General features: G+C 40.0%; 1 protein-coding gene across 5 annotated transcripts; it reads right to left on the bottom strand.

The window, feature by feature from the left end:
- Positions 1-647: 647 nt before the first annotated feature.
- glis3 (GLIS family zinc finger 3) lies at positions 648-15,987 on the bottom strand. 5 transcript variants are annotated; one of them, XM_035607767.2, is made up of 11 exons: positions 15,709-15,982; positions 14,489-14,944; positions 13,617-13,794; positions 12,390-13,533; positions 7,857-8,018; positions 7,632-7,742; positions 5,641-5,782; positions 5,461-5,533; positions 2,981-3,138; positions 2,258-2,431; positions 648-2,119 (listed from the first exon to the last, which is right to left on the bottom strand). In XM_035607767.2, exons 2-11 carry the CDS (start codon positions 14,838-14,840, stop codon positions 1,983-1,985), a joined length of 2,631 nt encoding a protein of 876 aa, XP_035463660.1. In that variant the 5' UTR covers positions 14,841-14,944; positions 15,709-15,982; the 3' UTR covers positions 648-1,982. The 5 variants fall into 5 exon arrangements, with proteins under 5 accessions (XP_035463660.1, XP_047185331.1, XP_047185330.1 ...); XM_047329375.1 differs by having other exon boundaries at positions 13,617-13,797; positions 14,489-14,866; positions 15,709-15,981; XM_047329374.1 differs by having other exon boundaries at positions 13,617-13,797; positions 15,709-15,980.
- Positions 15,988-16,979: the final 992 nt, after the last annotated feature.

The following is a 16,979-nucleotide window of genomic DNA, read 5'->3' as shown; positions in this document are numbered from 1 at the left end:
CGACTCTCTGAATGATTTCACTTCTCTGCCTGAACAATTAGGCCTCATTTTCGTATATATGCAAAAGTTTTGTTTATATAGAAGGACACAGGTCGTATTAATATTTACGAGATATTAAATATGATGCATAGCATGAGTGGGGATTAAAACATGCAGGACATTTAAAATTGGGAACATTGAATAAAACAAAGCCAGCATTGTTCAGAAGCTTCCTACTGGATACAAATATTAACCAACCACCTGTGTCCACTGCGCAGCACTTTTTGGGTTAGCTGTATTAGACAGATGCTTTTTGGAAAAGCTGTTGTTGTTGCTAAGCAACTAGTGAAACCCCATCTGAAGCATGACACTCTTTTGCTAAAGGAATTATTTTCAAGTAAAACAGTTTGTCCTTTCGATTAAAAAAGGAAAAAAACAACACTGCTATGAAGACTGGGGCCTGCTGGACTTGAACAATACTGTTCACGTACGCAGCAGTGGTTGCTAATAGTTTCTGTGATTTACATTAGCTTATTGCCTCCAGAATTTCTACGTGCTATGCTATTTGTATTGCTACCACAAATAAGTTACTTTGCTGTGACCTTTAACTTTGTCTTCTTTTGTTTGATGCAAATAGAGATAGAGATATTGACTCTGCAGAGAGACAGTGACTTGAACAATTATATATTTTTATTATGTGAAAAAAGCTACTTTAGCATATGTGTCAACTATAACACTTTATGATTTCCACTGCCCACTTAATGTCTCATACCTTCCATTTCTACTAAGTTGTGGCATTTATGAAACTATAATTGCATGGCTTTCTCAGTATGTAAGGGGAAGTACATGTCTTCTGTATTACTGCACAGTGCTTTGCAGATTGACATAGGCCTTGACAGTCATTTGTGTAGTTAGCTCTAAACATTTAATTTGCCTAAATGGAATTAGAATTAATGAACTTTTCCCTGATCACGAGTTAAGGCATTTTAGCAGCATTTTAGCATAATTAAGCTAATTTACTATAAAACATAAAACATATGTTGAGCGGTATAAAGATTTATCAATCATTTCAAGTCCTTTGAGTTTGGTTCACGGTGAACATCGAGTCTCCATTGTTGATCTTGTACTTGTGTTGTGGTTGCATGGTAATGCAGCTGCAACTATACATTCGATGGAAAGGTCTGCACTGCATTGCAATGCAAAAAAAAATCACAAAAAAGCTATCACTGACAGTTTTCCTATCTCAAGCAAGCTGTGCAGTCTCCTTAAGTAAAATTTCACACCATATAGAAATAACTGGCTGCAGTATGCTGTTTTCAGATAGGGTTATTTGTAATGTGAAAAGAAAGTATTTTGCCATAAATAAACTACTCTCATACAAAATCACTGGCCTGCTCACCTACAGAAATGCGCCTCATGGTGTAGGCACAAGAGCAATCATAACACAGTACTACTGTATATTCAAGTTATATCTATGAGCATTACAGTGAAATGGTAAGGCTGTCTTGTTACTATAGTTACAAAGCCACGGTTCTAAGAAAAAACTTGATAAATGATCCCTTGCTTACTTTGCTTTGATTGCAGCATTGAATATTTAGCAAAATGTCACCAGAAGTTTCTTGCTGCATGCTACACACAGGCTGTGTAAAAAAACGTAAACAAAAAAGTAAACATTAAAATCTGATAGGCTCAGTCATTACTATACATTGATTATGGAGGAAGACGCCAGATGGTTTAGTAGGCCAGTGCATTTCCAGAGATTTAGTCAAAGACAGAGAGAGAGAAAGACATATTTAGAATGTAAGAGTCAATAACATCGGTGTAATATAAACCAGGGAGCAGCGTCTTTTTATGTTTTTTTTATCATCCCGTATTCTTTTATTTCGCTGAATGAAGCTGCCGCCAGGTTGCAATGCTATCCAAAGTGTTCCTCCCATTGACCGACTTAAATGGAACAAGGACACAAAATAGTGCAAAGGAGCAAAACCCACAATTGAGTAATATTATCCGTCTGTATAGATGCAGGAGCCCTGGCTTGTGAAATGGTCAGCCGCAGTGAAGAAATCTCCTCCGTGTAATTGTTGATTAGGAGCCACATCGTGTGGCGCTTGCCTGTGGATATTAAACTCTGCAGATGCACCTGTGCCGGTCCGTGCACACACGCGCACACACATACACACACACACACACACACACACACACACACACACACACACATGCATGCTGTTACATCTGATGGCAATAAGGTGCTATTTTGTTTAGATTGTATTTTCATTACCTGCAATGCAGGGAAGAGTCGTTTGTGCGGTTGCCACCCTATTGGGATTATTGACTGCTGGAGCGATGCTGTCACCAAAGGCATCAACTTGCATCAGGTGACTCGAACTGGTCTCTGCAGTGATCCCACCATATTGTGGAGGAGAAAATAGCACCCTCATCTGTCCCAAGAGCTCTACGTGGTAAAAGAGAAATCTTCGCTCTTTTATTCTTATTGTAACGAGCAGCTCAATTAAAGTATATTGCTTCTCCCCTCAAAATTTAACATTCCGGAATAAAAGCGGCATCGGACCTCATAAAAGATACAAATTGCGCATTTCTGTCATTTCAAACACTGCCTTTGTCTCAGCAGTTAAAACTGAACTGTGTGTTTCTGAACACCTTGTCAACACCACTGTTGCTGTCAAGTCTGGGGGGAGGTGCGGAGGTGATATCTATATAAAGGTGCATTGAGTGGAGCTGCCTGATTCCGTCTAACTAGAAAAACCACCAGCCACCTGCTTCACATCGTAAAGATATACTGCACAATTAATGTGCATGTGAGAAAATCTGTTCAAACAGATTGTCAAACCGCCCACACGTTCGCTAATAGGCTCAGATGAGAAACTTGCACCATAAACCAATTTCAGACCAACCTCCCCTTCAGCACAACTGTATTTACATGTGCGGAGGGAGAATTCTTTGACAAACCAGGAAAATTCACAGACAATAAAAAGGAGAGTACCCGGATTGTGATCTGCCAAATCAGGAGGCTGGCTCGGCCGCTTCAGATGTTGGTCGTTCTGCAGGGTTGTCCCATTGGGAGAGTACGGGAGGCAGGTGGAAGAGCAAGGGCCACACTGGTCCCCAGGGAAGAGCTGGTGAGGGGAAGGATCAACAAACCTGAAATATTTCAGACTGAATTAAATACTCCGCTCATGGAATAAAAAAAAAGAACAATATGTGTTTTTTATTACTTAAACATTACTTATACATTTTTTTTCTCCATTATTAAAAATGATGACTCTGTGTATTGAATCAATAAGGACTTGTACCAGGGCTACCTTACTGAAATGTAATACATTATGTAGGTGTTGCATTTACTGCATCAATCTGCTCTGAATATTGTTGATTGATTTTCCTATGACACAATATGAAAACATAGCCATTAAAGCAATCACACATGTTACACCACATCACAAACATCCAACGTCACAATTTGAATAAATTTGTCTTAAACTTTTGCAATAAAAAACAATCAAAAAAGTTGTTCCATATTTGCCACAGTTATACACAAAGGCCCAAATGAACAGTTAGACTGCAAATAAAAATCATCAATCACGACCACACAATTGATTCTCTGTGCTTGAAGATGCAAGAGGGGCACTCTTTATGGCACCATGATATTACAGTCTGTAGTCTATATATTAAACAAAAGCTTATTCATTGTATTTTATAACACATTAATTAAAGTGAATGCTTGCAATTTGTTCTTTCATCACTCTTTCATATAAATAATGGATCACGGCTGCTCCTACTGTCTTTAGTGTAATCAGCTAAGCAAATCACTCAGAACAGATTATTTTCATTGAATATATTATTCTATTAGTTGTTTTATATTGTTTTAAACCACTGAAACACACCATTGCCACTCATTGAGAAGAGAAAAAAAACAAGGACACTTTTTCGTGTAACTCATTGTCAGACAGAGGATTTAACAAGTCAAATTAAATATTGTTCAGTGGCCATGGCAGCTGACACCCCTGCTGTTAGGTTTGGCCAAGTAGCAAATATGAATGTCTACTTGCCAATAACAAGAATATTAAAGGAGCCAAAGTTTGCTGTCAAAATACAGAAGGACTGAATCGGAACCCAGAGGAAATCCCAAAAAACAAAAATGGCAACAAAGATTTTACAATCGATTTAACATCTAAATAAGTAATTACACTGTCTTTCTTCTCCCACTGGTCCTTAAATGGTATTTTTTTGTACTTTATGATTCACTTATTGAATTCCTTAGCCACTCTTGTCGGTGGCTATAGCATCCATTTATACCAGCGGTCGAGACCAATGAGGCATAGCAAGGTCTGCTTTCACAGCCCAATTGTCTACCCAGAATCCTGCAGTGAATGCTTTGGCCTACTGCTGATATGAGAACAATCACTGCCAGTGAGGGAACCATGAGCATCTGGCTGCTTAGAGTGGCAGAAATCCTTTATCACACGCTTTGAAGTGTATAGATGAAGGGATGTTTTCCTATGGGTTGACCAGGGAAATGTGTCTGGCCATCACCAATCTCTCTTCTTCACAGCCGTAGCACCCACCCACACACAACAAAAACAACAAAAATCCAACCCTTTAGACTTTCTTTTTTTTTAAATCAGGGTACAAATAGAGGTTTCTTTTAAACTGATGATTCTAATAATGAGCTTATAGCCTTGAAACCATGACAACCAAAGTTAAAGTTGATTGTTTCAGTTCACCGAAGAGAGGAAAAAGAGATTTGTGAAGCATTTAAAACAGTCATGGTTGAAGCTCTGACTGTGCCAACAGGGAATACAAAATGAAAAGAAAATGCTAGTTGGCTTGCTGAGTAGAGCTAACTGCTCCAACTGTTGACTCTTACCATGCTGCAATTCCATATACTATATATTCCGTATACCTTTACTACTGGCTGGATTTTAAATGCCTTTATAAATACTCAATATTCCATCACATAATGTACTGTATACATAATTTGAAGAATAATAACATTGTTTGAATTATTTATTTTTGATTATATGATTACCTCTGCCAAGAAGGTTTTTTTCCCCTGCGTCTGTTTGTTGTTTTATTTATTTGTTGTTCTATTTGTTAGCAGGATTTCACAAAAACTACTAAATTTACGGGGCCTGGGAAGAAGCCATTTGGGTGCGGATTTGATTTTCAGGTAGATACAGATATTATTTTTTTTCACTTTCTTTAACACTGCAACACAGGGCATTTTTCAACATTTTTGGGGAATAATGCACAGATTTCTCCTTTGTTTAGGGCTATGTTTCATGACATTTTTTCTTTTGTATTTCTACTATAAGAACTATACAATCATGTGTAGCATTGTTTGGCCTTGGAGGAGGTGTATGCGCTCCTATTGAATGCCATTGTAGTTTATAGATAGATTAAATGCTTAAGAATATGAACCCTTCAGATTTAACACAATAACAAAACACAAAAAATCATCAGTACCTGTAAATATCTTGTAAGGAGCACAACAGCTCCAGGTGAGGATTGCTGGATGAGTCGTGTCCCTGTGGAGCAGCTGGGGAACATAGATGACGAACACTATTATGTGCACATGGTTGCAGGAGGATGCTGTGTATTTATTCATCTAGTTTTTATATTAAACACATTAATTAATAAACATACCAGAGTATGAGTCATAGGATGCACCAGGGGATTGGTTCAAGTTTTTGTCTATCCTTGCCAGAGGAGAGAGGCTTGGTTGCAGAGTGTGGATGGTTAAACAGTCTGTTAGTGTGTCCTGGGTCACTTCACCTATAGATTTCATCTAGAAAAAATGGTACATAAACATAAACAGTGGTGGACAGCATGAATGATTCTGGCATATTTTCCTGTTAGTCAGCATAATATAATATAATATAATATATAATGCTAACTTTAGTAACAGTGTGGTGTCCCTCTGTAAATTATAATGCTCATAAGCAAACTGTGTAATTATGTAGATCAATATCGTCAGATATTTCAACACCTCTGTTATTATTCTTCCTCTGGCAGGTCACTTTGAGCACTTCTTGTCGCTAGATGTTGATAAAGCTTCATTTTTAGATCTGAGCATGGACATAAAAGTCCATGGGCAAGGGATTCATTCTTTAACAATAAGAAAATCATGATAAAATCAAATCTAAAAGAATCTAGGAAACCAACATAAGGCGTCTTAAATGGAAATTTTGCAGGAAAATCTTTTTCCATGCCATACTGCTTTTGTCGCTCTTTCTCTCCACATTTCCTTTTACTCTACCTTCGATCAAATAAAGACAATGAAGTGACAAGAAACAGATATGTGAAGTATAAACTGTAAGGTAGGATATCCCATTGTCTTGGCACCATACAAATATAGCATGCACTCCACCTTGAGAAGCACGGTTGAAATCACATTTATAATAAACATTTGTTATTTGAGTTTTTGATGAAAGAAGCTGTGTGTGTGGGAGACTTTGTAAAATGTCACTTTTTTTTGGCAACTCCCACCTTTTTCTGTATCTATGGTGACATAACCCTCGGTAAGAGCTAAAGAGCATGAATCTCACGCACGTTGCAAAAATGTTAACTGCAACGCGGAATTGCAATAATGTGAAAATCTGTATCCTTACGTGGCAAATAAAGCGAGGGAAAACAGGACAAAGATACTTATAATCAAAACTGTGCATCGTTGCAACCTACCTCTGTGTGTGTGTGTGTGTGTGTGTTAGCATACTGTAAGTTTGATACACAGTACAAACTGACAAGACAGCTTGGTGGGTAATTTCATCTGAATGCATATACACCGAGATATTAGTTAATGAAAGTTAATTACATTTTTCTCTATGCAATTAAGATGCAGAGCTTAGTAGAGTGGAATGAGGAGCACACCACAGAATATACTCCGTGCCATCAGCTGATTGGGACAAATGAAAGCACAATGAAATGAAGCGTGAAAATGTGTAAATGTAGCTTCGGCTTTGTTCATAATTGTAATGTTGAAGTGTACTCGAAATCGTCACTACTGAGATTTGGTCAAGGTTGACGGTTATTTATGATTGCAAATACCTAATGAACCTAATGGGCCCTGTCTTCATGGCGAGACTGTGACTGGTCCAAGCAGCTCTCTTGATAGTCTGCTAATTTGCTGACCTTGAAATCTGCTTTAAACCATGTGCTTCTTCGATCGATAACAAAGAGCCCAATGCTGGCAGATAAATCTGCACCCTTTGTTTATCAAATCATGTGCAAATGACATCAGGCTGCCACAAAGTACAGTAAGCTCATTGAAAGCTACACACACACAGTCTGCCACTGATGATCTGGAGTTTCGTTATTTAAGATGTTCGATTACAGCGGCACATCAATCCTGTTTGTGTGTGTGTGTGTGTGTACAAATCAAACCAAAAAAGTGAGTGAAGAAGGCCTCACAGATCACGCGCCCTTTGCTCTTGTCTTTGCACGGTTAAAATAGGATGCATAGATTACATATCTTTTTACAATTTAGTCAGAAAAATAAAATCTCAGTTTACATATTCACTCAGTTTGTTTTTTAAGTAGTTAAAATAAACGTTCAAGGAATAAAAGGTTTGCTAAGTAAAAACAAGAGTAAAAATTGTGAATTTGTGTCAGAGATTGTGAATTTGTGTCGTGTCTACCTTCTTCCGTAACTGTCGCTCTCTAGTAGAGTGGGATTTCACGTGTTTCCTCAAGGAGCTGGGATCAGTGTAACGCTTTGCACAGCCAGGCACCTGGCACGCATACGGCTTCTGTACAACCACAGATATTACGGAAGCTTGGTAGGAATCCATGCACACACACACAGATATGAAACACCATCCATTATTGCACATGTCTGCGCTGGCCGCTGGGCTGCCACTCACTGTGTCCAGGTGTGTGCGCTGGTGTTTGGCTCTGTCACTTGAGTTGCTGAAGGCCTTGTGGCATCCTGGGTGCTGACACAGATATGGCTTCTCGCCTGTATGGCTGCGCAGGTGGATCTTCAAGTTTTCTAGCCGAGAGAAAGCCTTCTTGCAGCCATCAAACTGTAACCACAAATAAAAACAGTCAAATTCACTAGCCCCATCATCTCTAACCTGATGTTGGCACACAGACTCTGAGCTATAGAGTTATACTTTGAATCACCGCAGACAGAACATCAGATAATAGCTACTTGGAAAGGAATTCATCTTGACAATTTGTACTTGTAATTTACATTAGTCTTGATCCCTTTTGATAATAGTCATGGTCTCTCTTGGGAGTTTAATATCAACAAAGTTGATATTAAACTGGTTTGCAAAAGGCACAATCATGAGGCTTTGTGCTTTTAAAACAGTGATGAATATGAAAAGGAATTAACCACAGGACTCCCCAGAGGGCAACAAATAAACCTGTGTCAAATAAACTGTTGTAAACACTTTTTTTTAATAATAAATATCTCAAAGTATTTTCAGTAAAAACTCTCTTATGGTCATTAGTGTCACCAGCAGGGGTCAGTGTTTATACACACATCAATGTATTGTCATTTTGTGTTTTCAATCCGTTTTAATAATAATAATAATAATACATTTTATCTGGCATCACCTTGCAGCTGGTAGCTATCGATTGCAAAGAAATTGTCACTTTACGTGGACTAGTGGACAATTTTTTATACATTTATATTTATATAAAGTGACAGTGTGATGCGACCACAGTGACTTCACTGCAGAAATATGTGAGTCATCAAAGCTTTGCTTTCGTACAGTAAGGCCTGGACTTTACTCTTCCTGCTCACAGGGGGTTTGGAATTTTCTTACTAAACCTTATGGCGAAAACAAACAGAGCATGTCCAATTTTGTTATGTTTTTCTCCAAGACTGGATTCCTCACATACTGACCGATACCTCGAGGTCATCACGGCCAAAGCCAAATTAAAAAATCCCATTAATAATTCACTAATAGCATTCCTCTGGATTCCACACAGAGATGCTTGTCATTCTCTGTCATCACAACAAAGCATTTTCCTGTAAACATCTATTCTTAAAAAAACATAATCTTAAACTAAAACCTGGTTGCAGAAAAGCCGTTGTTAAGGCAATCCCATTTTGAATGTTGAAAGTTGGTTGTATTCTGGAAATGTTATAATTGCATAAGGTCTTGGTTGCTCAGCAGTGAATATGAAGAATTCTTGACATTTTGTCAAAGGAAATTGACTGAATTGGAAATTGAACCATTGAGTAGCACAAAATGAGAAACGCTTCTCTTAACCCATGAGCCTTTCCCCACACACAAGGGTAAAATCTTGACCCGAGCACTTCTTTTCCAATTCTGTTACCAATCCTAGATATATACACACACAGAGGAATTAACAACGCACACACACAGAAACAGAACACATCGAGATAAATAGTCTCTCAGAACCACAGCGGGCAGACATGCGAGAACCAGGCAGAATTTAAAATACTGCCTGGACTCCAGGACTCGCCAGGAGAAGGTAACTCTTTGTCTCATGGAGCGCTCATAAAGCACGGAGGGCTTTTTTAGTTTGTGGCAAGGGGACGTTTGGGCCGAAACAAAAGCAGCGTGTCTCCTCAGTGTAGATCAGTGTTACAGCCAGCGTCTGACAGGCCCTGGCAGGTACTCTTGCCCTGGCTGTGCGGTGACAGCTGCAGTCTGTGCCAGCAGCGTCTTTCCAGTGCCCAGTCGTACTCTGAGGTCAGTTCACTCTGGACTCCACTCTTTTCTGTTTCACTTGTGATATTTATACCCTCTCCCCTCTTTGTGTTTCACCTGTTTCCTTATACTGTGTCTTTTTAAAACTCTTCTCTCCCTGTTCTTAATGAGACATAGGTTTTTTGTCACATCCTAGAATTACTAAAAAATATATGTTATGAAACACACAAGTGTTACCAGAGAAGAAGATAATAGGAACAATAGAATATTTGAAAACCGAGTTCCCTCCAAACAATTGCGAGGATGACGTTAACATTGTTGTTATTCCTCTGGTTTGACATAGCAAGGGTTGAATTACAGGCTGCTCATATAGGGAATTTGAATGGATTAGGAAGGAACTGAGGTGTCATTTTCAACGGTGATAATAACTGATGCCTACTAGTGGTAATCTTTTTTTTTAACTTATATATTTTGGATTCGGTAAAAATTACCAACAATAAGTCACAATGCACTCAAATATTACAACTTAAATGAATGAGAGGAAATTTTTGGGCACTCTCAGTTTTGAGGGTGGCATCCATATTTCCACCGCCTGAGGAGAGCGACTCATGCAATTACCAAAATGGTCATAGAACAGACAGATTTATGACGATTCTTGAATTCTCTCTTTGTTTGGGGTTTAAGTTCAACTGATGCTTTTAAAACCCTCATATGTTTAAATCACAGTGACAAGATGCAAATAGACTGGCGAGTCAAGGGTATGTGAGCAAACTGTTCAATCATCACTAAACAGATTGTGAAATGACAAGTACAAGTCTGGGCCTGCCCTATATGTTCACTGTGTAACAAGAGCTGCCTCATTGTTATGTTGCTGGATTGCACTTCTTTTGTCATGCATCAGTTTGCTCCCCTGCCAATCATTTCCCAGGAAAAAACTGGGCTCGACACTTTGGATAGTTGGATAATCTGAATGGCTGTATGTAAACTCTGAATCTGAGAGTTTTTTATCCAGAATTTAGGTCATTCTTCACCTTCTCAGACTTTCAGTATAGAAGTAATCACATGGACAGAATCATGCTCAGGTCTATGAAAATGGTCATGTACAGACATGACATTGTTCTCAGACTTTACCTGAAGAAAATCCAAGCAGAATCTAAATGTCTCTTTTACTAATTACTTAGAAACAGCCTGTATAGTAAGTTACTCTACACGGGTGGCACTTGTGTATCAATTCCATTTTTGGCAATGGGTTGTGACCATGAATACTTTCCTCATTATTGAATGATTCGTGGGACACAGACCCAGCCAACAAAATGTAGCCCCATGGCAACAGAGTGGGCTTCAACTAATAAGTGAGTATTTTGGTACAAAAGGTTGACTGCAGGTATGCGCGGCGTTAATAATTGACTTGTTCAAAGCAGCGACATGAACCATGTTTGGCAAGTGGTTTGTCAATTACTTGTCTAAGTCCTCCAGTATTTTCCCAGTGGGAGTGAGAAAAAGACAAAAAAACTGGAGCAAATGTTTGTGTACAATCCTCATGCATATTATTTTTAGCCATGCTAGGGCCATGGATCTCGGGATATCAACAACTGTTGAATGGATCTCCATGAAATGTACTCCAGGTATTCTTGTTTCCAGACAATGTATCCTAATTACTTTCCTTCAGCACTGGCACGAGGTCGATATTTTTGACTGACAGTAATTTAAAGAGGCAACAGACAACTTACGTGCACCTAGCGGGTATTATTATGTGGTACTGTCGTAAAGATGCTGCAGTAGTAAGACACAGGTAGTTTTCCTCAGAGCCGGATACTGAGGAAGGTATCAACACAATGTTGTAAGTAAAGAAGGATAAGAAAGATATATGTACACTGAAGCTCCTACTTCGTTATCTGGCTAACTACATTACACTGTGCAATCAGATTTAATGAGATGGATTGCCATGAAATCTCATGTTGGCCAGACAATGAATCCTACAGACGTTGGTGATACCCTGACTTTTCCTATAACAAATACCAGAAGGTAAAATGTTTTCACTTGTCCTGTTCTTGAAATATCTCAAAATCAGCAGCACGTATTGGCACATCATCTGGCCATACGGCCCAGATGTATCGTGTTAGATTTTTGGAATTTTAGTGAAATTTCTCAACAGCTTATCAACAGTGAATCCACTATTAGGTTAAAACTATTATTGTAATTTGCGTTTGGTGCTGATTAACAAATGTGAGCAGGCTAACACTCTAGATTCAGATTAGGAATACGATAAACATTGAACTTGCCTTGCATCAGCATGCAAAGAAACCAGAAAACATTCACACGTAAGAAGCTGAAATCGTAGAATCTTTTTTTCCTCATAAAACTACTTGAACCAATTAATCAATTATGAAAAAAGTTGGCGATTCATGTAGTAGTCAATTACTAAGTGTTAGCGATTAACTTTTGTAGCTCTAGTCATAAACAGAGAGCACATGAAGGCATTTATCCTTAAAAAAGTTTAACCCCAGCTTTGGATATTGTTGTTATGAACACTTACAATTGAACTCAGTGAGCGCCTGACATTCTCCATGTCCCTGCTTTGACAGCATACACTCTGACAAATGGGCAAAACTAATATTCATCTCATTGGGAGGGAGCTGTGTGTATCTGTGTATAGGAGGCGAGATATCTTTTTCTAATTTGAGAGAAATCGGGTATCAAACGAAGACAACAAAATTGATATTCAGTTGCATGAAAAGAGACACAGAAGTGCTTTGCATGGTGTACCGTGCACTTGTTGGGTTTCTCCCCTGAGTGGACCCTCATGTGGATAAGAAGCTTGTATCGGGCATTGAAGGGCTTGTAGTTGCGTGGGCAGTCCGCCCAGTAGCATGTGAAGTCCTCGGCCTTCCGCTGATCAACATGTAGCTTTTCTATGTGCCTTACCAACTCCTCCTTTTGGTCATAGACTGCGCTGCAGTCCGACCACTTGCAGCAGTGGGCCCCATAGTCCTCCAGCTCTCCTTCTTCTTCTTCCAGCATTGGTATCTGGGGTAAAAAGCTCACCCCATGTCTTGGGGGAAGCATGGAAGCCTGTGTGAGAGGGTCCTGAGATAAAGACTTCATCTTGCAGTGACGCCTGGAGAGGTGAATGTGTTGGTGGGAGTGGTAGGGTGGTGGAGGCCCCTGTGGAGTAGCAGCCTCGTGGACTGTAGTCAACAGAGCTGGCTGTAACTGTAAAGGTGTTGGCAGGTTGTTGGCGGTTTGGCTGCGGGTCTCTGAAGTCTTCTCCAGCGCCCCTCCTTCCTCTGGGAGGCACTGCTGCTCCACCACCATATTCGCCATCTGGCTCTCCAGGACCCCGCCCTCTTCAAGCACCTGCATGAGGCCGCAATCTGTCTGTGGGACCAAAGCCCTCGATGAGCCTGGCATGCTGTAAGGGTGGACATGGGGGATACAGCGCCCTCTCACACCCAGGAAGTGACCATAACCCTCCGACTGGACAGGTGAGAGTGTGGAACGGGAGGCTGGAGAGCTGCGGGACCCATTGATATAAGCCACAAGTGAGGTAGGCGAGGTGCGTATGATCGAGTTGAAATCCGTGCCCATGACATCTGACAAAGGCGACATGGAGAGGGCTCTTTTCTTAGCACGAGACGCCCTGGGGCTTCCTGCCTCACCTGCAAACAGGTAAGAAGGCAGGGAGGCAGAGTGGCTCGTGCCACCTGACATGGTTGTGCCGGACATGGCTGTGCCTGGTGAAGCGCTCAGCTGCTCACCTCCTTCGCTGGCCTGGGTGGAGCACTGAGGTGGTCCCAGTGGAGGAAGCACACGGTAGCCATATGGCCAGTCATGTTTTCCACTAAACACTGACTGTGTTTCAAACAGACTGAGGGTGGTGGATGCCAGGGATTCTCTGGACAGTAAGGATCTGAAACACATTGTGGTTATCCACTTTAGAAACACTCTTAAGGTTAAGGGAACTCATCATCATATACTGCTGATATTGCCCACCTGGCATCAGTGTGGGGAATATTTACACCATGTAAATGAGATGGAGGAGGAGGAGGCACTGCAAGACCTGCAGTGTATGTTTGGCCTGTGACAACAGTCATTGGACTACTGGTCACTGTCAGGTAAGCAGCAGCTGGTTGACCAAATACTTCCATGGTGGGCCGAGACACGGGGCAACCTGCTGGATATGAGCCCAAAATTCAGTAAACAGAATATCCATGTGAGAAATACCTTAATAGAATATGTAGGTTTACAACAGAGCAACAACTTTTCTCCACATTCAACAAATCTCCACAGATCAGCTCAGTGTTAACATGATATCAAACAAGTGTCTGGAAAAGGACATTAAAACTCAAACTTATACTAAATCACATTTAGTCTGCTTTAATAAGGGTTTGTACAGTAGAATTTCAGTGGAATTTCTCCTCACCAGCCGGAGCAGGCCAGAGACAGTTTCTGCTCTGTTAATCACTAATGAGCTTTTCACCTCCTTCCAGTTTTCGTCAGTAGACATTTAAGGACAGGTTTATGCTTGGTTAATTATCAATAAATACGAGACCAAGAAGTCTGTAGCGAGGTTGTGAAGAGCACATTGGGATTGAGGGAAGCATGAAGATGTGCACAGCAAATTACTTGCGATGGTGGTAACGTCTGCCCACAACATCACTCTTGGCAGGCTGTTCCTTTTTTTGGATGTCGGTTCTGATTTCTTTCATAAAAACATAGGCAATGTGTCTGTTGAGCTGTGAGTTACAGTACATCCTGAGAATACTGCATTAATATTAAAATACTCTACTGGAGGGTAAAGTTACACACACCCTGGGTTGATTAGATTTTTCTTTTTAACTGTTGATGACTTTTGTTTTTTTTACCTTTGAAGCTGTTGTTTGAGGAGCAGAGGTCTGTCTGAAGGATGTTAGTCACCGTTGTGGTCGGAGGATGATGAGCGGCTACTTGCTGTTGTGGGGATGCAGTCGGCAGGTTTAGAGGTTTCCCATTAATCAGCACCCGCCTGCGGAGGCTCAGGGTTGGCAGCACAACCTGGCCTCTGCACTGAATGGCTCCTTTTTTGCCTTTCTCCACTCCCGAGGAGGGACTGAGATTGGCCCGCGGCGCGGGGGACACGGGAATCCTGATGGACTGCGACTGGTGTCCTCTGATCATGCTCAGGGATGGGGATGCATTGCAGGGGGACACCAGGAGCTGACAACCTTTCCCGCTCATGGCTGAAACGTATTCCACGGAAGTCCCTTGCTCACGATGAAAGTCGATAGTTAGCAAATCATGAAATTCTCATTAGACTGGAACTGGTAGTACGCAGCTCATACCTAGATGATTCAAACACAAGAAATTAGAGCCGCAACAGTTAATTGATTATTATCGATAATTAATCAATTAATAAATTAATCGCCAACTATTTTGATAATCGATTAATCGGTTCAAGTAGTTTTTATGGAAAAAAGGTCAAAATTCTCTGATTTCAGCTTCTTAAATGTGAATGGTTTCTTGTTTGGCTTTGGGAAACCTCGATCGCTATTTTTCATTGTTTTATAACATTTTATGAACCAAACAACTAATCGATTCATCGAGGAAAAAAGCTGACTATGAAAATAATCGCTAGTTGCAGCACTACCAGAAATCAGAAAAAATATATACACTGAATTAAAATATGGAGTTATGAAATATTAATCCAACAATACACAGTCTTCATACCTCAAACTTGTAGAGTACCACTCGACAACTTATGTGCATACTTTTCAGGACTCTTTCAGGTTTAAGCATTTATAAATAAATACAACTATTATAAGAAAATATATTTCATTCAAATATTATTAGGATGACAGAGGTACACATGTTCTGTAATTTAGGCAACTTTTTTAAAAACTCTACCTAAATCTTAACTTTTGGCTATAAAATATGAATTGCAACTATTTGCCTATACAAGAATGACTCAAGCTTATGTTTTGGGTTTAGTTAGAAGAAGAAGAAAAAGGTTTCCACAAGAGAAGCCGACTGTCAAACAGTAAGTATAAAGTAGATCTGACCTTGGCAGTCAAGTTTTTCATTTCACTTCTGCGATGCGTTCACTTACCTGTTGTTGCTGTTGTCGCAAACACTTCTCCCAAAGTGGCACGTCAGGATGAAAGTGGCTGCTCCAGTCCGCCGAGCTGTGAATGTGATCCGGGTAACACCGGGGGGATCAGCTGTCGTGTTCGTCTCAGAGTTTGTGATGGGTGTTCCCTGAGCGGAGAAGTCAAGCCTCAGAGGAATCTCTCACGTCCCTCTCACTCACCACTCTGTTACCAGGAACTTTTTTCTTTCTTTTTTTTTCTTCTTTTCTTTCCCTCGATCGCCCTTTCGCCCTTGACACTGCTCATTGTGGACTTTCAAAGTGAATTGAACCTTAGCAGTAAATAATTAAAACATTTTTAGTTGCATATTGATAGATCTGCATATTGATATTTTATTTTTTATCAGTAGTTAACTTACATATCGAAACCAAACATTTATGTCATTTTTAACACCCTTTTTATTTAAAAGTACAATTCTGCGGAAGTTAAAAAAAACAACATACATAAATCATATTCTTATGACTTCAGGGAACTCTGTACTGCAAGGTGAAAGCGTTTTTGGTATCAAACAACAAATGTCCACAACATATATATTCAACATGTTGCATATGCATACACAGTATGAATGAACTAAATGAGTCTGACCCTTCTGCCATGTGACCCAGCTTTAGGCTAAGTAACATGCACACATTTACAGTGTTCTTTGATTAGTGGTATTGATGAACATTTTTGTTTCTCAGAAAAAGATAACAAATTCTATTCAATGGAAGTATGGCAGCTCATAGTCCAAATCCTAAATTGCAGACATTTTATAACTTCTATTTTATTATTTTGACAAACTCTTGCAAAACATGACAAGTTGGTTTGATAAAAGATTTTTTTTTTTTTTTTGCACCACACTTCCTTTCAATTCATTATTTGAACCTGGCTTGTGATTTTTATTTTTATTCTTATGTTGCACGAAGCTACTACCTACTCTGTTTCCCGCTAAGACTTCCCTCCTCCCAGTTCTCCTCCTCTAACCGTCCACCTCAGCTCAGACCCCATTGTTAGGCACTTTTTCTCCTCTCGCTGCTGGAGTGTTTGCTCTGCGGATCCTACTCCAGGTTGCCATGGAAACCAGCATGTTTACAGGAGGAGGGAAGGTAGCGGTTCCATGGGAACAGGGACGAGGAGGAGGGGAGGAGGAGGGGCTCTTCTCTACAATCCATAATAATGATGAACTTGACAGTTTGACAGACAGTATCCACTAAATGTAAACGTGTGTACATTTAGTTACTTGCTTACTAAT

This window comes from Scophthalmus maximus, chromosome 20, assembly GCF_022379125.1.
Source record: "Scophthalmus maximus strain ysfricsl-2021 chromosome 20, ASM2237912v1, whole genome shotgun sequence".
Classification (NCBI taxonomy): Eukaryota; Metazoa; Chordata; class Actinopteri; order Pleuronectiformes; family Scophthalmidae; genus Scophthalmus; species Scophthalmus maximus.
Note: the sequence above shows the minus strand (reverse complement) of the source record. Positions and strands in the feature narration are given on the sequence as shown.